At 40.1% G+C, this 25,544-nt stretch overlaps 1 protein-coding gene across 3 annotated transcripts in view; it reads right to left on the bottom strand.

The window, feature by feature from the left end:
* AGBL1 (AGBL carboxypeptidase 1) overlaps positions 1 to 25,544 on the bottom strand; it is a 947,782-nt gene that overhangs the window by 744,204 nt on the left and 178,034 nt on the right. For all 3 annotated transcript variants that reach the window (XM_065548375.1, XM_015453343.4, XM_015453344.4), the window contains exons 8-15: positions 22,337 to 22,502; positions 21,332 to 21,399; positions 16,479 to 16,595; positions 14,514 to 15,094; positions 12,924 to 13,007; positions 12,294 to 12,380; positions 9,317 to 9,465; positions 7,686 to 7,773 (exon numbers count right to left, since the gene is read on the bottom strand). In XM_065548375.1, coding sequence (XP_065404447.1) covers positions 7,686 to 7,773; positions 9,317 to 9,465; positions 12,294 to 12,380; positions 12,924 to 13,007; positions 14,514 to 15,094; positions 16,479 to 16,595; positions 21,332 to 21,399; positions 22,337 to 22,502 — 1,340 coding nt within the window. The remainder of the gene's footprint in view (positions 1 to 7,685; positions 7,774 to 9,316; positions 9,466 to 12,293; positions 12,381 to 12,923; positions 13,008 to 14,513; positions 15,095 to 16,478; positions 16,596 to 21,331; positions 21,400 to 22,336; positions 22,503 to 25,544) is intronic.

Below are 25,544 nucleotides of genomic sequence, written 5' to 3'. Positions count from 1 at the left end.
CAACCTTTCTTTGCTGTCTGAAAATGAGGGATGTCTAGTCATTGAGCTAGAAAATCGAGGAAAATGTGAACAGTTCTGTTTTTCCTGGGTTTACATTGGAGATATAAACTTTATCATCCAAATTTGGGTTCCCCCAATCCCTGTCTCTCCCCAGACCACATAGGGTACAACTCCTTCCTTTCCCCTCTACCTGCCAAGTAGATTTATCAGCAATCATAGGATATATCGAATTCCAATTCAACATTTAACATATGTTATCTTATGTTATTATTGCAGCAACCCATCGGGTGGATGACGAAACAAAAGCTTAGAAAAGTTAATTTGCCAAAGGGCTGAAAGCGAAATGGTAGATACAGGACTAAGACCCAGATCTCTCTGGCTACAAAGGCTTTGTTCTTTCCACTGTACAATGCTTTCTTCCCAAAGGAATATATTTGTCACCTCAAATGTGGTTCAGCTTCGTAAGGCTTGAGAGTGCACATTTTCCTTTGTCAAAGATGAAGAACCAATTTTGATACTTCAGAGAACAGTATCAAAGAAAATTGCACCCAGAAGTCCATTCCGAGCAATATTTTCCCCACACACTGCCAACTGATGCTCAGACAGCTGCGCAGGCTTTCCTGAGAAATGTTATCATCAAGGCTGCATTATAATGCAAAATACACCCGGACACCAAGAGATGTAATTCCACCTTTGAACATTTACAACGTTGGCTTACTAGTCCATTGTGCTTTTGGTTTTATTGGGGGAAAGGGAAGGGGAAGGGAAGAAATAGTAGGTAATTATTCTTGTGTGTTCTTGAAAAATATAAAAAACATAGGTTATTCTTTACTACTTTTTTGCTACCTTCATGCCACTACCTACCTAAGCAAAAAGCAAGCATAGAAGAAAGAGATAGAAAATCTATTATTTTATTTCTCATGGTTTTGTGGCTTTTCAATATTTATACACCTAGGAATGGGACTAGGGCAAGCTGGTAGCCCACTGACTATGGCCTGATACCTTTATCTTGAATCAGCTTCTGTCAACATAGCAACCTAGAACCTTGGTCATGCTAGGGAAAGGAGGGTACCCTGTAACAACGTCAGCCCCAAGTGGCTGTCACACCCAGGTTTTTGGCATTGTATTAATAGAATCCATTTCCTTTGTGCCTACAGAAATAGAAATTCCAAAAGAGTGTCTTCCCACATGGTGTGATATGGATCGCAATGCTTAATTGAGTCTACTTTGCCAGATTGCCCCAAAGTTCTGAAGCTTCTCCAAAAGCTATGATTCTGGTTATTAGAAAGTATGTAAAGAAGCAGATGGTAGCTCAGAAAGCATGCAAGTTACATATGCTCTACCTCTTATTTGCTTTCTGATTTCCCTTGTAAAGCCTCCATGCAAACATATACTCAGTTTACACCTTGCTGAACAAAATGCTAGTCAATTACTCCTCTTTACAGGAAACAGCAGTTGAAATCAAATGAGCCAGGGATAACCAATCAAAGGGTGGAAGAGTGCTTCACTTGTAAGCATATATGTGTGGGTGCACACACAGATGTGCACGTATTCATGAATGTAAAGGCAGATGGAAACACGCACATTTGTGCTTCACTGTCCCCAGTTCTTCGCCTGCAAACAGTGGAGACAGAGCCTGTATCTTGACTCAAGAATAATAGGTGTCCCTAAGGGCCAGTAGGGTTGGTCTTATTTGGCATGGGCCTTGCTTCTTTTTAGGTTCCCCACTGCAATATTAGTACACTAAAGTCATATCACAAGCCCATTTAGCCTGTGCAAACTCAACCTCACCACATTCAACCACAGGAGAGACCAAGAAAGACAGAGAAAAAAAAAAATCCATGTATTTATCTCTATGTCTTTCCCTCATTCAGACCAAATCTGGACTCCAAGGAAAAAACAGCTGCAGTGAAATGGAAAGAGAAATAAAATGGGCTAATCATTAGCTCTTGAGCTTCCATGGGCTCAAGATTTAAGGGAAGTGTAAGGAATTCAAATGGTAGATTTGATTATGTCAAATCTGCCTTCTCACACCACCAACATATATACACATACACACAGTCTCCCTCTCTCTCTGTTTCCCTCACCTAACACACTACCCCCCACAGCTTGGTGATGTTAGAGTCTCCTGATCAAGACTAAAGGCTCTCCACCGACAAGCCAGTCGTCTCCAGGATGGTTACACACTGCTGGAATTCCAAAAACAAAAATATTATTAACACCTTATTTAGAATGACTTTCAGCTAAAGGAAATTCTGTTACAACCCTCGCCTGGGGTCTAAACTCTGGCTGAACCTAAAGCAAATGTCAGGCATCCCCACCGGAGTCTCCTGGCAGCCCCCTTGTAGCAGGAGTTGTCCAGGAGATGACTCTACTTCCAGCATACCTTCCTCTGCAGAGGCCTTTAAACTTTCCCAAGATCATCTTCTTCAAAGCCAAGTGTTTGATAAATCTCTAAAGTGAAACATCTGGCTTGCTACAGTTCAGTTCATCCATGATAAACTGAGATCCCATCAACAAGCTCTTTTCTTTTCCCAGTTATGATGTGGACATATCGAGTGATGTTGGCAAGAAGCAATGTTCATCCTTCCTATGTTAAATTGTTCCCATGTTCTTGCTTTATATGGAAAGCCCTTTCCATCTTCCTTATTTAGCTAAGTCTCCTTCATCCTTCAAGATTTAACTCAAGTGTTTCCTCTTTCAGGAAGCCTTCCTTGATAGCCCCCTTATCACTCCTATTCTCATGGCCAATACTTTGTGGCAAGGACCATGCTTATTCATCTGTTTATCTTTATGCTTCCCACATTGCCTGGACATAGCAGCTGTTCAGTTAAAGTTTGTATAATAAGTGGACCCAAGACGCCAGGAGTAATAATTAGGTTGCTCAATGTATTTTATCTCCAATCCTAATGACACCCTTTCAAGGTGAGTATTATTACACACATTCAACAGATGGGAATTAAGGCTCACAGAGGTTAAGTGTCTAGAGCAATTGCACACAACAAGTATAGTAAACAGGATTTAATCCCAGTTGTAGGCTTAGCTCAAAAACTAATTTTTTTTTATTATATCACCTGCTTGTTAGGAATGGATAAAAAACGACAAGATGTCTTATGCCCAGTGTAGCAAGTAAGAATCTGAAGTTTTTATCTTCATAAATCAGAGCTGCCTATGAACTTACAGTCCAAAATAACAGAAAAAAAAGGAAAATAATCCAGCTGAGAGTTAATATGATCCATATACTATGACTTTTATATCATTGATATTTGATGCCACTAAGAAGATGTTTTTACTAATTATTTAAAATAATTGCTAGCATTCATTGAACACCTACTATGCACCAGACACTGTTCTAACCTTTACACATGTTTTATCTCACGTCATTTTATCTTCAGAACACTTCTATTAGGTAGATACCATTATTATCCCATTTTAAGATGAAGAATCTGAGGTTGAAAGAAGTTGGTATAATTTGCCCAAGGTCACGCCATTAATGAGTGGGAAGTCTGAGTCAAAGAACTTCCTCTCCTCAAGCTGTTCATCTAGATGGAGAAGCAGCCTGGTGAAAATCAGAAGTGATCTTGAAGATTAGCTGGATTCTATTGGTCATCTGGGGTCAAAGATGACCTGGGCTGGGTACATCCAGCAACTTCACAGCTAAAAGGCTTTTTGTTTGCTTTTCTGTTCCCTGAACCATTTATCTTTGGAAGGATCTGTACTTTTATAATCATAAAGACTTCAATGAAGCAAGGAGCAAGTACACGAAGGCATAGTTATGAACTCAGGTTATTTCCATTTGTATTTAAAAATATGCTGGAAAGTCATTGTTTCTTTTAGGCAGGGTGCATAAAATAAGCAAATGCCATGATGGAGAATGGATTAGATAATCTTATAATGACAATGGCTCTGTTCAACGAGCGTGCATCATTTCACTTAACAGGATCTAATAAGGCAGAGCAGTGAAGTTGCCAGGCTTCCCTGTGTCTGCAGCATTTCTAATATTCTATATAACACCAAATCTCTCTCCTGAGATCCCGTGGAAGGATGCATGATGGCAGAGCTCTTGTATGACATTCATCTTCATGAGTGAGCTGTTCCATCTCCTCTCATGAGCGGAGATAAATGTCAGAAGAGATCAGCCGTTGTGTATTACATGGCCACTCTAAGCGCACAGCTTCCCTCCCTCTGCCCTTCAGCACCAAAATTACTTTAGACCAGAGCAGGGAAAGAATTCAAAAAGGTGTGTGGCTGTGCACATCAGAGGAAGAAGCAGACCACAGGGAACTAAATAAAAGAGAAACTAAAAGGGCCCTTACTTACTTTTACTAGAGGCAGGGAAAAACGAATCTGCCCATTTCTGTTCCTCCCTCTCGAGGGGCATTTTTTATTTTCCAGCCTAGTGGTCTTCAAGGTGGGGAAGAGCAAGGGGTGGAACAGAAGGGGTGGGAGGTGCTCCATGGGAGGGGCAGAGTGATCAACTGACCACAGGCAGAAAATATTAGAATTTCTCCTCAAAATGATTATTACCTAGATAGTAAGAAAGAAATTAAGTCGTCTACTGTTTAATATGGGGATTGGCATAGCTGTCTCAATGTCAACCTAATGTGTCAAACCAGATGATGGTGCAGCAATCATATCCACTCATCACTGTTGTATTCCAGGTCTGGAGTATGAAAAACACATTATATCTGCTTCTACGGTTTTTACATGTTAGTTAAGCATTGATTGTTGCGTAGGAGAGGTCTCCAAAGGGAGAAGTGGGAACAACTAGCTCCCTTCCTTTTTCTTTTGCTTTTAGCTTCCGGCAAGGTATTTAAGTCTACGGAAGCATACTTTGATTTACAGATTGTATTACCTAAATTAAACTAAACCTCACAAAATAGACAATTACTTTTTAAAAGAAAATCTTCTTAGAAGCCATCTATTGACGTTAAAATTAAATTGCAATCAAAATGACCAGAAAATGGCAGAATGGACATGGCCTACCCCTTATCCTTAATATTAGGTCTTTCTCAGTAATTCTCATTTTTGTTAAAATAATCTAATCAGATCTAGAAAGTTAAACAAAATTTCTCAAAATTACCAAAAAGACTACTTATAACTACATCTAATGGTAAACTCCATGGCAAAATTCTAGTGTGCCCTAAGCTATAAATAGCATAAAGATGTAACAATTAGGTAGCTATAAACTATTATTTGTTTCATCTTTCTCTCCTAATTTAAAAGTCTTCATTTTTTGCATGGTTTCTTATATGCATAATATGTTAGTATAGTAACGCATATATACTTTTTTAAATGTATAAACTAATCTAGTAAGAACACATACAAATATATCTTATTGCTTAGTGGCATATTGTCAAAATAGTTTGGAGACTTTTCATTTTATGACAATTGGCCCTCCAGAGTAGTCAGCCCACATCCTCAACTGCTCATCATTGCTGTCAACTTCAACTTCTGAAGGAAAATGCAAATGCAAATCCCATTTCTTCTGAATCTCCTTTTTCCTTTCACCCTTCTAGAAACATACTCAGGTACCGCGGCTCACAGTTGTCCCCACAATGAGCACCCTGGCATCCTCTTAAAACATGGCACCAAATCTGGGACTTTAACAGCACAACAGAAATAGAGCAGAGTTTCTAAAGATATATGGGAGATAAGGAAATAGGGAAGTAAAGTTCTCCCAAATTAATATACCAGAAATAATAAAGGCAGAAGAGAAGCAAAGAACTCTTGTAAAGCAAATCAACTCAAAGATCAGGATGGGTAAATAGGGAGAGAAATATTGTATAATCTAACACATCATTTTACAATTGAGAGAGGTGTTCTAATTTGTGGGTGAATAGAGATTACACATATCTATCCTGTTGTTACATCATATTATTGGGAATATGTTAACACAACGTGGTGAATAATTATAAAACAAACTACATTACAATGTAGCAATCTTATCCATTCATCTCAGCTGTATTCATGGCTGGAATATGAAAAATTAATTACATTATACATTCATGGTTTTTTCTTATCCCTCTGTTGCTCTTTAATCATATAATAATTGTCTTGCTAATAGCTCTAAAAGCTATCAGAATTGGTTCTCCTTAGGTCAAGGCTGTGCTTTTGAAAGTGTGACTTCTTCCTTCTTTTGGGAAATACGTGGTCCCCTTCGCCTTCTTATTCCCCAATTCCAAGAGAAGCATCCTCCAACGGGACATTTAGACATCCCATTAGGAAATAATGCAAAATGTTATGTTTGTCCAATCTGTTACTAACTTTCAGGTCCAAGCCAGCTCTAAGCTGGGTCTTTCACATTTACTGAGAATAACTAGTTTCAGAGAAAACTAAAACTCATGCTTGACACACCAAGGTCCAAAAGTAGATTTTCGTATTTTTTTTTTTTCTGCAGTTGCAGACTATCACCTTGAGGCGATGTTTAATCTAAATCTCTCTGAACTATAAGAAAGGCCCTGAGAGTCTTAAGATAGGTGAGCCAGACAGTAGTTGCCATTTAGGTGAATGGAAAACCAACAAAGTCATAATATTGTGCAATTTTTCTAAAGGATATAAAAAATCCTCTTTAGATTCATATCCTAATAGATCAGGGATTGAATACCTCCAACTCTTTTATTACGGACTGCTAGTCAGCCTGGCTCTGTGTCTTGTAGACTACCATTATCTCCATGGTGATTTTTGCCTTTGTATCTGATACAGCAACAAGATTCTTGACCTTTCCCATCTATCAATACTCCTATCCTCAAAGTCTCAAAAGCCAAGAGGCACAAGGGCATATACTCTGTTTCCTTTCCATAGTGACAACTATCCTAAACTCCAGAATGTCTGATCATACTTTTTTAGATGGCTCTAGTAATTTCAGAAAGAGATGAAACTTACTTTATTTAAGAAAGTAAGTACTAGCCTCTCAGTTTTTATAAGAAATTAGCACTGAACTAATAATTATATATATATATACACATATATATATATATATTCTTCCTCTCATAGCAATTCCTATCCTTATTTTCTTATAAATTTGAATTTTATTTTTCATCTCAAGAAAATATACACATAAGCAATCTAGATGTCTGGAATGCATTTCTTTCATCAAAATATATGGACAATTTAAAGTTCATTGTAACTTTGCAGGATAAACTGATGAAACTGGAGACTGATCAAGGATTAAAGGTGAATTTTGAAACTCCTCTCTCTTTTATTTTTTTCCACAAAATTACCTTGCTATGGGGAGGAGTTACATATGTGTAACTGTCACATATTCACCCTCCTGTACTTTGGAAAACTAAACCACGGGGTGGATAGAAACAGGATAGAACATCTCAGACATTTCACTCTCTGGGTTCAGCAGAAATAAGTAAAGAACTAAGGCTTGACACACTAATCACAGGTAGAATCTCTACGACTTCTAATATCTGACAACAAGATTTAAAAGTTTTAATGTGTTTAAATGAAGATAAACTCTTTCAGCAAATCAAAAGGTATTTCTCGAGGTCTACTGTGGGTGCCAGTGAATATGCTTATACCTCTGAAGAGCAGGACATTGGCCATTAGGACAGAGTGACAAAAAATTTATCAGACAAGCACAGACTGCTAATGTTTCTAAGATCAATGTGGAAAAGTGGGAAATTGAGAGAAAATTACAGGACAGAGAAAAGGAAGCTAATAGCACTCTAACTTACTTGTAGTAACATATTTCATAGCCTGTCCGTATCCAGGTAGGTCTGCCAAGAAGGGCCTCCTTCACGGAATACAGGGTGGGCTGCATCCCTACACAAAATCAGGAAAGGAATTAATCTTTACATGAGGGAAAGAGAGTTGTTCTGCACCAAATAATGATCCTCAAAGATACATAGGTCTTAATCCCTGGAAACTGTGACTGTTAACCGTATATGGCCAAAGAGACTTTGCAGATATGATTAAGTTAAGGATCTTGAGATGGGGTGATTATCCTGGTGAGCCCTAAATGCAATCACAAATATCCTTATGAGAGGGAGGCAGAGGGAGGTTTGACTATAGAAGAGATGCAATGTGGCCAGGCATGGTGGCTCATGCCTGCAATCCCAGCACTTTGGGAGGCTGAAGCTGGCAAATCACGAGGTCAGGAGATTGAGACCATCCTGGCTAGCATGGTGAAACCCCATCTCTACTAAAAATACAAAAAATTAGCTGGGCATGGTGGCATGCACCTGTAGTCCCAGCTACTTGAGTGGCTGAGGCAGGAGAATTGCTTGAACCTGGGATGCAGAGGTTGCAGTGAGCAGAAATTGCACCACTGCATTCCAGCCTAGGTGACAGAGCTAGACGCTGTCTCACAAAAATAAAAAATTTAAAAAAAAAGAGAGATGCAATGTGACTGAAGTAGAGAGAGATTTGAGGATGCAACACTACTAGCTTTGAGGATGCAAGAATGGGCCATCAGCCAAGGAATGCAGGGAATGTTACTCTAGAAGCTGGCAAAGGAAAGAAAATGGAGTTTCCCCTGGAATCTCTAGAGGAAACATGGTTCTCCCAACAGCTTGACTTCAGCTCAGAGAAACTGATTTTGGACTTCTGAACCCCAGAACTGTAAGAGAACAGACCTGTCTTGTTTTAAATCACCGAGTTTGTGACAATTTGTTACAACAGCCATACAAAGTGAATATAAATATCAAGGTTCCCATATTTTCTCTTCTCATACCCACAAGAATCTGTTTAGTCACTACAAAATAGAGGCAGTATCCTGCACTTGGCCCTAGACACTGGGAATACTTATTCCTCCTTCAAAGTCACCCAGTAAATTAGTATATGATGCAGAAATTGTATGCAGAATTTCCACTCCTTGAAACATTCAAAATAAATACAGGCTGCTCATCAGCCTTTCTCTCTTGAATATCTCCTCCAAAATGGCCATGGGCATTCAAGAGAATTTCAACTTCCTCAAGAGCTTTCTAAGAATGTCAATCAGTATTGTGCAATTGAATTTTGTTATTCCTCTATCTTGAAGGAAAAAAAGCAGGTCAAAGCATTTGCTCCTATGGGACTTAGGAGATGGAGAGAAGGAATAAATGAGAGGGCTTACCAACCTCAAAAGATTCAAGGTAGAGTGAGGGAATCCAGAAGAAGTGGATGTCATGTGTGGCAGAGTGAGGATGCCCAGCCTCCCCTCTAAAGTAGCAATGTGCCACTGAGGGCCACTGCCTGCCTTGCTGCACCTGGCAACCCAAAACTCCACCCAACTTCAAACCCTCTGAACCCAAGCAAGGCTGTTTGAATCCAAACAGTCAAGAAATGTCATTCCTGGCATGTTCCAGAAAGCCCCTAGAGTTCATACCATAATTAAACTGGCTGTTGGGCTTCTCGCAGTTGATGATGTTGAAGTGGTAAGGGACGGCCGCCTGCATACCGCTCACTTTGAAATAGAACCACTGCTGGTGCTGGGTGCTGTTTACATCCACGTTGACCAGCAAGTCATACTCAAACCTGCAGATCAGAAGCAAGACTGGAGGGTTATCTGGAAAGCCTTTAAGGTAAACTTCAGATACTGAGAATCTACATGTTTCAGTTTCTGGGTTATAGATCTAAGACCCAGGATCTCAGCTTGCTGGTAAGTTATACTTATCATCCTGATACCACAATATTGGGTACAGATTTTGGAAATTCATGGAGGTGAGAAGGCTTCCTAGTATTATAAGAGTCAATTATGCAATAGTGCATATTTTTAATTTTTTAAATTATTATAGATACACAATAGTTGTATTTATTTATGGGGTACATGTGATATTTTGACACAATAATACAATGTGTAATGATCAAATCAGGGTAATTGAAATATCTATCATCTAAGCATTTAACACTTTTTTGTGTTAAGAAATTCCAGTTCTAGTCTTTTTACTATTTTGAAATATTAGCATATCTTTTTATTAAACTATAATGAAGTTTTTATCTAGCTAGAAAAAATGCAAATGTGTTATATACCAGAGAAAATTCAACCACATCTGGTTTGGATATGCCATTACTATTTGATGATCAACATTATTTTGAGCCTCAATTTCCACATATGGAAAATGGAAGTGTCTAAACCTGTAGTGCTGTTTATAAAAATCAAATAACCTAGTAAATATAAATCCCCCAACAAAACAACAAACATGAATTAGGCTAGCGATGCAGGGGTTGTTTCATTTTCATTGTGATATAACTCCCATGCTATAAAATACACACATCTTAAATATACAGCTCAATGAATCTATCTACATCTGAAATCACTTGTGTGACTACTACCCAGATATAGGACATTTCCAGCACCCCAGGAGGCCCTCAGCAATCCTCTCCCCATCACTATATCTCCAAAGGTTATTATTTTTCTGATCTCTAGCAACAGAACTAGCAATGCAGTTTTGACTTAAACATTATCAGGATATTTTATTTTAAAAAATATTGTTTCATCCTCTTGGTATTCTCTTTGAGTTGCTTTTATGAAAAGTAAAATGTTTTTGTCCCAATCCATTCATACTCTCCCACACCGGACCCCTGGTAAATGGCATTGTATGAGATTTATGAAAGGCTAGAGCTTGGTATAAGACAGATGAGAGCAGAGTAGAGCTCTCTGATGGAGTCCAGTCCTCACACTGTTGCTGTGGGCACGACACTCTAACCACTGGGCTCACCATACAACACATGATGTGTAACCCATGGAGTGGCACTCACAAGAACAATTCTGGAAAGGCTATGACCCTCAAATTGTCTGCTATTCCCACAGTGCTCTCTCCAAAAAGTAATCATAAAAATTCCTTACCCAATAGTAGGTTTGTTTACTGTTACTTGACTCTATTACCCTGACCATAACTGATGAGTTTAGGATTTTATACTCTGGTCCAAGGGAAATGGATAGAGAAAAAGACCTGAGCTGGGCCAGTAGCTTAGCCACATCCTGATCTGATAACTGTTCCACCAGGAGACTCATAATCAGGTCTCCTCTCCTGGATCCTTTGAATGTGATATCTGGAGAGAAGAAATAGTAAAAGCAGGAGCCACAGGAAGAAGTGGAAACTAAGCCAACAACACAAAGAAGGCTGATAAACAGTCTTGACATGATTGTCTTTCCTGTCTTCAGCCTGATTAGTTAAACTCATCTCTGTTTTATATGTTGGGCTTCCTTGAAACATTTTATGTGCAAAAAAAAGATCACCCTTCACCTCCCCCAAAAAGGAAAAACTTCAAAAATGAATCCTCAGGTGGATATAAAAGAGGTCTCAGCTATACTGAATTCCAAGCTCCAACCATGATGAATATGCATCCCTGAGTAAGAACGGATGTTGACTAAGGGCTGATCATGTACCAGGTACTACTCTAAGAGCTTTAAGTGTATTCGTCAGCTCTCATGAAATCCCTAAGAAGTAGGTGCAATTATTGTTCTCATTTTGTGAGTGAGGAAATAAAGGCATGGAGTGAGTTAGGAAACTTGCTCAGTCTCCTGGTTGGAAGGTGACGAATCTACCCTGGCACTCTGATTCTGATGTCTGTCTATGGCCACCACACCATTATCTGTTCTGGACTGTTTTTTCAGAAGTTCACCTATAGAAGATGAATCATATATCTTGCCTTTTGGTACAAGGGAAATATATCCACATTGCTATAATCGAAAGAATTTTAACATAGGGAGAACTGCAGTCTCTTCTGACACTGAAAAAGAAGTAAAATTCATGTGTGTTTTATTTCCTTTCTTTTAGTTTGTACAGCCCTAGACTTTCCTTGGCTAGGATATCCTTTTCTACTGAGAGCTCATCTGTAGGTTCTGCTAGAGAGGCATGGTACTGCATCTTCCCTTGAATGCAGGCTGGTTCACCTCTCTCTGGGAAGCTCATGATTTTTGCCACCTAAGTACACAGGAATGAGAGCAACAGGCATGGAGAAGTGGAGAAATAGCAAGCCCATGTACTCTTCCGGGTCAGCAGAATCAGCCTTGGCATCAAAGTATAAACATCCCAGTCAAAGTGCTCTCACACCCAAATATGGACCCATTATTTGAAACACAAGACACATTAGTAACAGTTCATCTCTACTGAATGGCTCACTTAGCTATGGTATCAGTGAGTTCCCTAGTGGTGTACTGGTAAATGTTTAACAAATGACTCCCTGAGAGGAAAAGCCTTCCCTTGTACTGTTTGCCAATTTTTAAGGTATAAATACTCCCACCATGACTGATTTCAAGTCACCAATGTGAGGTCACTGAACAGAGCATGGAGAAGAGACAATCACAGCTTGCTCTTACGAACTGCCAGGAGATACCCACTGTGGTTTTCCTTACTTACTCACGCACTTGGATGGCTTTGCGAAGATTTCCTGACTCAAATTTAGAGAAGAACTGTAAACAATTGGAAGCATTGTCTTGCAAAGGCCTACAATGAAATAAGGAACATGTGAACATATGTGTTATCACTACTCTTTGAAAACTGTGATGATTCTTTTTTTTTTTTTTTCATTGTTTATTATTATTTTTGAGATGGAGCCTTACTCTGTCATCCAGGCTGGAGTGTGGTGGCGCCATCTCGGCTCACTGCAACCTCCGCCTCCCAGGTTCAAGCAGTTCTCCTGCCTCAGTCTCCCGAGTAGCTGGGGCTACTGGCACCCACCACCATGCCCAGCTAATTTTTTGTATTTTTAGTACAGACAGGGTTTCACAGTGTTAGCTAGGATGGTCTTGGTCCTGAACTCATGATCCGCCTGCCTCAACCTCCCAAAGTGCTGGGATTATAGGTGTGAGACACCACGCCTGGCCAATGATTCTTAAAGGCAAACTTTTTCTTATAGATCTTTAATCTGAATTTTCATCATGCTATTTTAGGAGGAGGAGTGGATTATTAACAGGAAACATGTCTATTCTCATGCCATTAACAGAATTCTTCATGCCCCGCATTCCTCGGATGCACAAGACTACCTACCAAGGCTCATCTAAACTGAAGACAACTTTATTTATAACATCACTTGGCTGGATGAGCCTTCGAATATCCTCAAATATCCTGATCCTGAAAAAGAAAATTGAAAACATTTTAAGGGTCAGCCTTCTCTCCCTAGCTCACTCATCCTATGATCTCCTGGGAAGAACTTTGGAGGTCATCAGAGAAATATGAAAGCACAGAGAAGTTTAATAACACCTCAACCTTGAGCTCAGAGAGTGGAAATAGCCCTGCCCTCCTTCTTTCTCTTTCTTTATCAAAAAATAAACTGCATGAGAAGTAGGAATGTAGGAAGTAGTGATGTTAGATTTCAGTTAGAGAATTCTTGGCTTGAAGAATTTTATCAAAAGCACTTGTGTTGGGGGACTTTGGAACTTTTCTAGCTGTGGGAATAAGAGGGTAGTTTGCACTGAGAAAGTTTTGAGGAAGACATTAGGACTATTAGCTGCCAGCATCTTCAAGGTTTGGTAGGCTCCGATAAGCCTGTGTGCCCTTGTATAATTTATATTCCTTGGGCTCTGCCTGCTCCAGTAGGCTAAGGTCAGTCTTCTAAGAAACACCAAAATCTGGGATATTTAACTAAGAAAGAGAAAGAAAGCTTAGGAGGTCTTTCAGATTACCTTCCTGAATTTCCAGTCCAGTTCACAGGGGAGGTGTGAGAGAAGGGTGAAGAAAAGTAGACGTGAGGCCTGGACTCAGAGGCAAGATGTCCTATGCAGGGATAAGATGGTGCTAGAACAGCCCTTGTGATCTGTTTCTCAAAAACATGAGCAAGACAGATAAAGGCAGGGGGTAGGGTTGGATATGTCAGCCAGGACCCCAGGTGGGAGCAGTTTGGGGGATTTACCATCAAGAGAATAATTTACCAATGATGTGGATAATAAGAAAACTTTCTGGTCTGCCCACTTTGCTCCACTGACTTGGTATGTGCATAAAGTTTTTTTCAAGAAAAATAATGTTTTCTTTGCCTTTAGCAGTTTTCATTTTAATCTCAATATGCTGAGCCATGGGCAAAGCTCCCTTTCCTGCCTTCTGGGAATAATCTATCATCCAGTGTTTCTTCCCTGGAGAATGTCTTTTCCATCCCCTCCTCTGTGAAGCAGCAAAACTATTCTCTGAACTAAGCCAGGGTTTATAATACCTGGGGCTCCTCCTTTCTATTAGCAAGATATCCCATACCAATTTGTAGGAAGCAAGAAAAGAGATCCCAAATAATCAGTTCTTGATTTTTCTGAAAACCTACTTTTGAGGAAGGAGCCCAGTATTTGGGGAAACTAGATGATCTTTCTTTGTGATAGTGGTTTGCAATGGAGATAGGATAAAGAGTTGTATTAGAATTACTCAAGGAATTTTTCATCAGAAAATACATCCCTACAACTACCCCATACTTGATTGTGAAATGTCCTTGCAGGAAGGGAAGTTAGTATGTTTGGTCAGTTTGCCAACAGGCTTTAACATGTTCCTGATTAATGCTCACTTGCCTGTAGATAGTAGAATTATCTGTACAAACCATTTACTTATAAAATTATCAAAGAACAGAAAAAAAAAGAGCTGCCAAGTCAGTAGCGCCATCACCTTTGGACTCCACATTTGCGTTCCAACATAGGCTGAGTGGTGGAAGGGGGACAGTGTCCCCAGACATCAGGAAATGCCACCATCTTGAAGTCCACCACAGAGCTGGTTCTTCTGGCTTTGGCCATATAAAGATAGGGATCGTGGAAAGGGACACACTTCAGATGTGTCTGCAGAAGCTTATCTATTACTTCAACAGCCTCTCCAGTCCTAGTGGAATTAGAAAAGGAGGCACTCATCCTTGGGCAGAAAATTGCATCTATGTCCCAGGCATCTGCTTTCAGGGAAGCCTGAATGTCAGGGATTTCACTTCCAGAAGAATCTCTCCCGAGACTATTGGATTGCACATTTTGGTACGGGTTCACTCCAGGCTTTCTTTTGGAGCCTAGATGCACAGTGGACCTTTGTGTCTTCACCATGCACAGAAGGGAACTCCGGACAGAGTCTTCCCTTTCTTGTCCACAGGAGCTTTGGTCCTTGTTGTAGCAGTGCTGCTTTGAGGAGGCAGCAGTCAGAATGTGGTGGTGATTCGCATACTGAGTCGTCTCAGAGTTCAAATCACCTCCAGGTTTGGACTCCAGTTCCTTCATGTTCAAAATGGAATAGAATATGTTAGTGTGTCCTTCCAGGTAGAGAATACAATTTGATCCCTGTCCTTACTCTCTGGGCACAGAGTTAAGCATAAATCCTATGAATCTGGAAGCTTTCTCCAAGGTCAACTAAGAAAGACTAACCTTCAAGAGTCAAATAAATGACAGAATCATAGAAACTCATGTTTGGAAGGGCCTTTTGGTGGCTCTAGTCCAACGCTAAACAGTATTTGAATGTCTTCTTCAAGACCCCCACTAAATTACAATCTGGTTGAAAAACCGTATTTATGGGGGCCTCACTGCATCCCAAGGCAGTGCCTTTCACTTTAGGATAATTCTGTTTATTTGAAATAAATGTTTATACTAAACTGAAATTTCCTTCCCTGAAACTGTTATAACTGATCGCCTTCTGCTTTCTGAAGTCAAATAGAACGTATTAACTCCCTTCTGTACACGTGACTTAGCTTATACCCTTAGATTCAGCCAGATTCATGATTTATTACTAAGAGTCATAAGAAAACAATGGAGATCAAAAAGCAGGTCTAAAATATTGATGGCAGCAACAGTGGCAGTAGCAACTAGGCACAGAATTAGCATCACCAGGTGTAACATTCCCAATTTGTTTCTACTAACAAAGAAAGCCTGAAGTCAGGATGTCCACCTTCAAAAACCCATCTAGGACAACAGTCCCACTTGGCACGAGAACAATTAAATCATCATGAATTTTTATTTGCTTTTTTAGTGCATGGGGGCAAGGCACCCTGCCCACCAGACAATAGGTAGTGATATGTACCTTCATGCTACAGTCATGCATTACTTAACAATGCAGGATGTTCTGAGAAAGGCATCATCAGGTGATTTCATCATTGTATGAACATCATAGGGTGTGCTTACACAAACTTAGATGGCATAGCCTACTGCAAACCTAGGCTGTATGCCGTAGCCTATTGCTCCCAGGCTACAAATCTGTACAGCATGTTACTGTACTGAACACTGTAGGCAATAGGAACACGATGGCATTTATGCGTCTAAACATAAAAAGTTGCAGTGAAAATACAGTCTTATAATCTTATGGGACCATCGTGGAATATGCTGGCTGTCATCAGTGGAAATGTCATTAGGCAGCTCATGACTGTGTATCCATCCTAAGTGTAGGGTGTCAGATTGAAGAACCCTTGCATACATCCTAAATTTTTCCCATTTTTGACACCTTTTCCCATTTTTGTTTAACATTCTGCTCTTCTCTAAGGAAGAGGCCAGAAGCAGATGGCTAATGATGAGCAGTGCTTTCCATCTGGATACCCTGGTTTGGCCTCCCAGGGTCTGCAAAGAATCCATCATGCATCGTCAAAGATCAGAACCACAGCGTATGTCCTACCTCAAAGCTATAGGAAAGCTCAAGACACATCGCCTCATATTGCATCAGTTCCTCTTCAGGTCGGTCAAGACCAGGTTTGGAAGTTAGCTTGTTCACATCTGTTTCCAAGTCATCATCCTACATGGAATAGTCATAGAAGAGATTACAATCAGGAAATCCACCATGAGAAGCATCAAGACAAGATATGTATGTGCTTCTTCAGAATCTTAGGACGTGGTTTTCTTGCCTCCAAATTATAGCACTAGCCTATCCAGTGAAAACTTTGTTATGCTGGATTGTATTTTTAAAATGAAAAGAAAGAAGATAAACAACTTGTCTCAGCATTTATGTCAGTATTTGTCAGCCTTCATCAGAAATAAAAATTTGTATGAGATAAACTACATAATCAATAAAACATATTATAAAAGAAATTCTTTATCTCATTGCTACTATCATCAACATCATTGTAATTATTGTCCCTCCTTATCTATCTTTGACATTTAGGTTTAGTCAATCTTTTCACAAACATTTAATCAGTACCAACTGTGAGCAGGTACTCTTCTAGGTACTGAAGTTTCAGTCACAATGGAATAGACAAACATCCATGCTTCCACGGTTATTTGCCTTTTAGCGAGAGAAGAAACACAGTAAAGAAGAAAGCAAACAAATGAATACGTTAATTTCCAACAGTTATAACTCCCTTTGAAATGATAAAAGAGAGTGATGTGACTAAGATTGGGGAATGGGAGGCCGTTTGGATTGGGAGATCTCAGGAGGACTCATAAGGAGGTAATGTTTTAGCTGAGACCTAAATGGCAAAAAAACAAACAAACAAACAAAAAGCCAGCTATGCACAGGCCTAGCAGTAAATTATTAAAGAAGGAAAAACTTCAATTTGCTTACAGAAAGAAGGTGGCTGATGCATACAGAATAAGAGGAAGATTGCAGGAGAAGAGATTTGAGAAGTAGGCAGGAGAGAAATTATATCAATCCTTACAAGACATGGGGAGGAGCTGGTAGTCTCCTACTACATCTTTATCCTTTCGTACATTTAAAAATTTACCAAGGCACCACGAGTCTTTTATTTATTGGATTGAATAATCCCAGGCACTTTATTCTTGATAGATCATCATTTCAAAACAATTTAATGATAATGGTGACTCTCCTCTGAATACTTCTGGGTTTTCCAAGGGTTGTAGGGTCTTACAGAGAAAAGGCGCCAGGTATCAACCAGCCTAGTCTCTTCATCTTTCCATATCCTAGATTAAGTTTCCTTAACGAAATAGAGAAAAAAAAAATGCCATATGTTTTACAAGTATATTTCATTAGTTAAGGAAAAACCTGGCAGTCCTGAAAGGTTAAATCCAACAAACATAGAAAATAAATGTTTGTATTCCTGATCCAAGGGGAACAAAATGCAATGTTCCAGCTATGTTTCACAGTTTTTCTCCAAACTTCAAATTAAAAGAAAAGTAATTCCCATGAGTTTCATGTAATGATATTTTCAGGTACAGTATACACCATGACTAACTCCATGGCCACCACTCTTGTGCTTTGCAGCTTCATCCATCAATTCCCACTTGTCTCCACCCCCTCCGCTGCAACCTCAGCAATGGCCCAGGGTGGCACTAATGGAACCACCACCTGGAAGGCCATTGGGATGAATGTCCACAACAGCGAGTAAGGTTGTGCTCCAACTGGTGCATCTGAAGGGAGGAGAATCATGCAACCCATGAGCTGTAACCTAATTCATTCCACATGTGACTAGGCAATCCACTTAGCCTTAGAACAGGGGTTAATAAACTATGGCCCACTGGTTGTTTTTGTCAATAAAGTTTTATTGGAACAGAGCCACACCCATTCATTTGGTCATGGCTGTTTTCTCAGTGCAACAGCAAAGTTCAATAGTTGTGACAGAGACCATTTCTGCCTTCAAAGTTCTGGAGCTTAGTCTCTGAGAACCAGGCACTCAGCCAGGTTGCCACCTCCTTTTGTATTTCTTATAAATGGCATTTGTTCTTATCTGGAGGTGGCCAGCTTCTGTGTCCTCACAGCAGCCCAGGCAGTCCTTTACCAACTAGGATTCTGCTACCCACCTAATCCAGGTAATGCTTTCTGGCTCTTGTGCCATAGGTTGGAGCTCTTGGACATTGTCTTTTGGCTGCCTCAAACTTGAGTTCACCACTCCATTGAAGGTGGTGATTTGAACACTTAATAAGGACAAACTCCAAGTTCACTAGACTGCAAACTCTTTGAAGATAAAAACTATGTCTCATCTGTTTGTGCTTCATATTAACATCCCCAAGAATTTAGCATGTTGCATATGGATTATACCCAATAAAGCACCCGAAAGAAATAAAAAATGAAAAAGAAAGGAAAGGAAGGAAGAAGGAAGGGAGAGCTTGTTTATCACCCTCTTCTTCAGAGTTTTGCAGAATCTAATGCTTGTGTATGTGAAGACAGCCCACATCTAATACGTTGACCTTGGCAGTTTTCAATCAAGTCACGGCATCCTACTTTCCACTCTCATAAAAGATCCTCTTAATCATTCCTTCTAAGAGGCTGGTCCCAATTATTACCTAAGATTGTCAAATGGGAAGGCCACAGGTTAAAGGCCTGGGTCAGTGCTGTGGCCAGAAATAAAATATGCCTGACTTCTTGTTCATGCCTCTGGCAGCAAATGCTGCTGGTTTCCCCAGGGAAAATCCAGTTTTCTGGAGCAGTTTCCTTGCTCTTGCTGTGCCTCTGAATCAAGCCCTGACTCTCATGCTCCTCTCCTTCTCTACAACTCATCTTCACGCTGACTTCTCATCTTCTTGCCCTGGCTTGAAGTCTTTTGATGAATAGTTTTCAAGCTCTTACCAATTTGTCTTGTGTTTCTTTGCCAGTTGAGTTTATTTATTTGTTTAGGGTTCTCTCTACCCTACCCCTCCACCCTCTGCAGAGCGTGGGCCAAGGGAAGTATCTGAACGCCCTCCCTCCCATTGTGTGGGAAGTCAGGCACTATCGTACACCCAGTCCCTCCCCATCAGATACATGAAGCGAGTGACACTCTGCCTCAGACATTCAGTTATCAAAGAGCAAGCAAGAGGGGAGGGGAAAGTGACATTGATGAATGACTGCAGCAGCACAGTATTATTCAAATAATTCAGCACGTACTCCATAGGCCTGCACCACCAAGCCACAGCAAAGATCCAATTTGCTACTGATGACTTCAGAAATGATTCTATTTATCAACAATACCCAGAGAACACCAGACTGTCAATAGCAGTCTAAACCTACAGATGTAGCTTAAGAAGTAGTCCCTGTATGTCTGCTACTACCATCAGCAAGGTGAGTGATTATCATGATAGAGAACTCAAAAGCCTCTTTCTTTCTAAACAGATAGGAAAGAAGGAGAGAAAGAAAAGGAGGGAAAATTTTTGATTTTTTAAATTTGACTTTCATCCCCAGGAAATGTCATAAAAGGCAGCATTGACTTTAATTTACTGAGTCTTATTTTACAGACGACAAAATTAAGAAACTGTAACTTAAAGGAATTTGTCAAAGTCCATGTCCACCAACAGAAATGGAGAGAGAATTATAATTCACAGACAAATTCTTATTCTAGAGCAGTGATCCTCAACTAGGGGTGATTTTGGCAAGTCTTAGAGATATTTTTGGTTCATACTTGGGGGATAACGAGGTGGGTACTACTGATATCCAGTGGGTAGAGGTCAGGGATGCTGCTAAACATCCTACAATGCACAAGGCAGCCTCCCACAACCAAGAAGTATCCAGTCTAAATGCCAACAGTGCCAAGGTCTTGAAACCTTGTTGTAGAAAAACAGTAGTAAACTACGTCCCACTGCTTATTTTTGAAAATGAAGATTGTTTGGAGGCTGGGCACAATGGCTCATGCCTGTAGTCCCAGCACTTTGGGAGGCTGAGGTGGGCAGATTGCAAGGTCAAGAGTTCGAGATCAGCCTGGCCAATATGGTGAAACCCTGTCTCTACTAAAAATACAAAAATTAGCTGGGTGTGGTGGTAGGCATCTGTAGTCCCAGCTACTCGGGAGGCTGAAGTTGGTGAATTGCTTGGACCCAGGAGGCGGAGGTTGCAGTGAGCCAAGATCGCACCACTGCACTCCAGCCCGGTGACAGAGTGAGACTCCATCTCAAGAACAAACAAACAAACAAACAAACTTCTTGGAACACAGCCATGCCCATTTGTTTACAAATTGTCTATAGCTGTTTTGTGCTACAACGGTAAAGTTGAGCAGTTGTGACAAAGACTGTATGGTCCACAAAGCCTAAAATAATTACTATTGGACCTTTTATAGGAAGTTCACCAACCTCTGTTCTATAGGATAGGCCTTTTTGGGAGGGGGAACCAAAGAGCAACACTTCTCTACTGGCCAGGTTGTGCACTGTGCAACTTAAGGGAAAACAATTCAGAGTCTGATGTCAATGGACTTGTACGATGCAGCAGCCCTGTACAGAAAGGATAAGAAGAGTAACTTATGAAGACAGGTGAGATCTACTAGAAAGCTTCCTGGAAAATTTTTCTAGTGTCTTAAATGATCTTATTAAATATACCAACTCCAAGTATTGTGTACCTAAAGTTCATCTGAATAAAGTATTGGTGTCTTCATAATGTATAGGATAGCCTCTGACTTTACAATGAGACATTGTACCGGACCTACCAAGATGAAAATGACAACTGGGAAATCAATAACAGTAGCTGTCATTTATTGAGCATCACTACCACTGGAGTGGCAGTACTAAAGTCAGTTCTTAAAATTTACACTGGGCTTGGGCAAACATAGGAAGTGATGTTTTTCTGTGCATGATGTGACTATGGACATCATTAGAAGCATGAGCTGGTGTACCTACTTCCACTTTCCCATCTTCAGTATCAGAGTCTTTGTCCACCTCGTCATCGCCGTCATCTTCAAAATCCTCTGGACGGGGAAAAAGAGGTGAAATAAGTGAGGTCTCCTGTTTTTCTGGGATTTAGGATTTAGATGTTCACCACACAGTGGTTCTTTCTTCTTCCTCTCTCAAATAAGGGGCTCAATATTAATTGCACAATATTCCACCACACACGAATGCTTATTAGTCAGTACAAATGGTGTGCACGTAGGTATGTTGGGGCACTAAGTCATAAAGTTTAAACAGTTATCCCACATTGAATGCAAAATAAGTGCAGAAAAAATGACACATGAATACCATTCTGGATTCTCCCATGAAAGTCAGAGGTATTTATGCAACTAGCATAGCCAAAGTTTAGAGATCACACACGTACAAAATGTGTTATAACCTAAATATCACCTTGATTGAGCCCCTAATTTTTTGATTGAGGAAGTTATTTAAAACAAAATCCATAGAAGGCATCTTGTACCATTGTGGCAAAATCATGCCTATAGAAAATCTGTTCGTACTAGGATCTTTTGACAGGAAGATCTTCCTAGAGATTAAATAATAACACTTTCAAATATTCCAATATGTCTAGCCTAGAGTTGTAAATAACAAGAGTTTTATTTTAATTTCATCCTCAGGGCAAACTAATTCCACAATCAGTCAGTATGCTGCAGAGATTCGATCATGGGATTCTGAATAGACTTTTTTTTAATTAGCTGAGATTACTGTACAGGCATTTGATAGCTACTAGGCAAAGCAGAAACAGTTAATAATGAAGAACAAAATAAGTGAGCTTGGTATTTTCTCACCCTGTTTATGAAAATCAAAACTGCTTTTTCATGTATGTCTCTAATTAGCTTAATAGACAATTATGGTTGACCTATGAAACAACTAATTCTATTTTCATACACTTTCCTGGGAAACATTATCAAAATGCAAAAATTCATCTTAAAGGTCATAGTTACCCACTTATTTTACCTTCAGGTAGATCACATGGAGGTTCAGTGGCGATGTGCCCAGGGACCGGGAAGGCATAGGCACTGCTGGCTGTGACTAAGGGAAGTGGACTCTTAGGGTAGCACTGCCTCAGGATCTGAAGCACCACAGAGATGACGGGCTCCATGCTCTTGTCATCCAGGCAGTTCTGAGCAAAGGGAAGATTATATCAGACGCCAGCATCTGGGCACAGTCCCCTAGCTGTAACACAGCTAATAACACTCTCCTAGCTGTAACACAGCACGGTCTCCTAGCCGTATTTCAGCTAATGAATTATACACATGGACAGACCGTAAACAGCCTTAATATAGAATGTCAAATTTGAACGTTCTAACATAGAATTTTGTCTAATGTAGAATCTGTGCTTTTCTGTCTCTTGCTCATTTCATACATCATTGCAATGAATTCAGTCTGAATATAGACTTAAAATTCATTCAAGGGATGCTGTGCCTAAGGCAAGACATTGCTCAGGATAGCTGGGGGAAGAGGAGGCCAGTGTCTTTTCTCAGCCACCCATGTGTCACTGTGAATTATTGCCTACGTTAGGGAATGAGCAGCTGAATTGATGGAAGTCTTGCTTTTCTCTTTCAGCTGTCTTCTGCAGAGAAAAATATTTTTTATAAAAGATAAAATATGAAATCAAAGGGAAAGACTAAGTGAATCCCAAGTACCTAAATTAAATTACATGCCTCTTCTCAAAGCCCACAGTGTTGATCCCTCTTGGTACCTTCCCAAATCAGAGAAAAATTGGGTTTGCAGATGTAACATTTTGATACTGATGGAACATGACAAGACCCTTCTTTTCAGACACTGTGAAAAATGTAAGAACAAGTTCACTAAATTGAGAGACAGAGAGTTAGTATAGTTCAGTATCTCTTTGGCAAAAACACAACCATTTTCTTCAGTATCGTTGTAAATGTTTTGTCTACTGACTTGGTACAGGAAGATGACTTGTGGGGTCCTCCAGTTTGCTATTCCTAAAAGGTGCAACAAGCTCTGAGGCCAATAAGTTACAGAAGTGGAGATGGTGGATACCAGGTACCCACCACAGGGCAGTGTGAATGTCTGTGGTGCTGCTGAACTATGGCATCTCCAGACTCAACATTACAGGTACTTCCATGTGAAAGAACATGGAGGAAAAAAAAGTAATAAAAATTTATCCATGAATTTAAGCTACCCAAATGACTCCAAAATATAAGTAAGCCAACTTTCTTTTTTTTTTTTAGACAAAGTCTCACTCTGTCACCCAGGCTGGAGTGTAGTGGCATGATCTCAGCTCACGGCAACCTCCACCTCCTGGGTTCAAGCAATTCTCCTGCCTCAGTCTCCTGAGAAGCTGGGATTACAGATGCTTGCTACCATGCCAACTAATGTTTGCATTTTTAATAGAGATGGGGTTTCACCACATTGGTCAGGCTTGTCTCAAACCCCTGATCTCAGGTGATCCACGTGCCTCAGTCTCCCAAAGTGCTGGGATTACAGGCATGAGCCCCCGCGCCCAGCCTTAAGTAAACCAACTTTCAAAATGAAATGTGTTAATGCAATCAAGGATGCTCTCTCCCCTTCAGTGTGTGCCAGTCATACTCATCAGGTGTCCTGAATCAACAGCCTCAGAATACACAGTAGGAAATACTCTTGGTGGAAAATGAATTAGTTTTGGCTAATTCATTATGGAGGCTAATGAACAGTTGAAGCTATTTCACCCTTTGGTCTGATCAAATGGTCTCAAGTGTTTCATGAAAAGTATCAGGAATGGGACAAAAATAAAACAGACTCTGAAGGAGGAAGCGATAAGGTGAAAGAGATGACTTATCAGATATGATGTTTTAAGCTCCAACCTTGGTAGAGATAGAGCCAGCCCAAGCCAGGGAATTCAGTCAAAAAAGCCAACATTTTGGAACACAAGTATGTTTGTGATGGTCTTTGATGATAAAAGATAATCGTGTCTTTTTTGGTGGAACCGAACAAGTGAAAGGATGAAGCCCAGTTCAAATGTTCTGAAAAATTGGGCCATACCATGAACTGAATTTGAAGGCTGAAGGGAGTATTACAATCTATAAAACCCAAGGCCTTAGGAATCATGCTATATTTGCCTTCTGCTGCACTGTAGGGGAAATACTTATGAATGCAAAGATCGTTGGTTTCAAGGTAACAGAAATTCTTGAATTCATTTCTCAACATTTCCCTCATGCTAATGGATAGGTGCTGTGCAGGGCCGAGACTAAGGTGAGACTAAGGTGTGCAGGGTTGGTATGCGTGTTATGCATCAAAACAAGACAAGACTCCAGGAAATACGATCCTTATGGACCAATGTCTCAGAATTGGAGGCAAAGGTGAGATTTTAGGCTCCCTTTTCCCATCACTCTCCATAACACATTTGCTACCTGGAAGGGATGATGAAATACAAGAATGCATTCAATTAATATATTCAATGCTTCCATCACAGTTAACATCTTTGAATTAGCTTTGGCATAATAAATACCCTACTTCCACGATACATAGGCAAAGTAAAGTAAGAGCAAACTGCTCAGGTCCTGGAGCCAGACTACGTGAGTTTAAATCCTGGACTGAAGATTACTAACTTCATAACCCTGGCAAATTAATACACTTCTCTGTGCCACAGTGTCTTCATCTGCAAAGTGGAGATAATAACACAACCTGTCTCCTAATTTTGTGTACAAATTAAATGCATTAAAGTAGGCAAAGTGCCTAATAGTAAGCATTTAGTATTAGCCGGTGGGAAAAAAGAAGGCATCCTTAGTGTCATAAAGTCTCCTAGGAGTCTGCAAGAGGCTGCTAGGAGTCACTGCTTCTCAGAGCACAGTCCTAGTAATAATTCCCATGATAACAAAGCAAGGCATTTTAGTGGAAAAGGACCTTGACTAGGAGTATAAATTCCGGGGTTTAAATTCCAGCTCTGCTTCTATGTAGCCAAAGCCACTAACAGCTCCTGCCTAAACTCCTATCAACACTCTAATTCCTCCCCTTACTCTCCTTCCTTCTCCTTGTGCCCTCTGATAATCTGTTTTCCAAATGGCAGCCAAAATGGTCCTTTAAAAGCATAAATCAGTTTAATGGTTATAGAGTTTTAATTTTTCCAGATGAAAAGAGTTCTGGAGATGGATGGGTAATAGTGACAGTTATACAACAATGTACTTAACTTGACCAAACAGCACACCTAAAAATAGTT

Source organism: Macaca fascicularis, chromosome 7, assembly GCF_037993035.2.
Source record: "Macaca fascicularis isolate 582-1 chromosome 7, T2T-MFA8v1.1".
Classification (NCBI taxonomy): domain Eukaryota; kingdom Metazoa; phylum Chordata; class Mammalia; order Primates; family Cercopithecidae; genus Macaca; species Macaca fascicularis.
The sequence above is the reverse complement of the archived record's forward strand: the minus strand, read 5'-3'. Positions and strand labels throughout refer to the sequence as shown.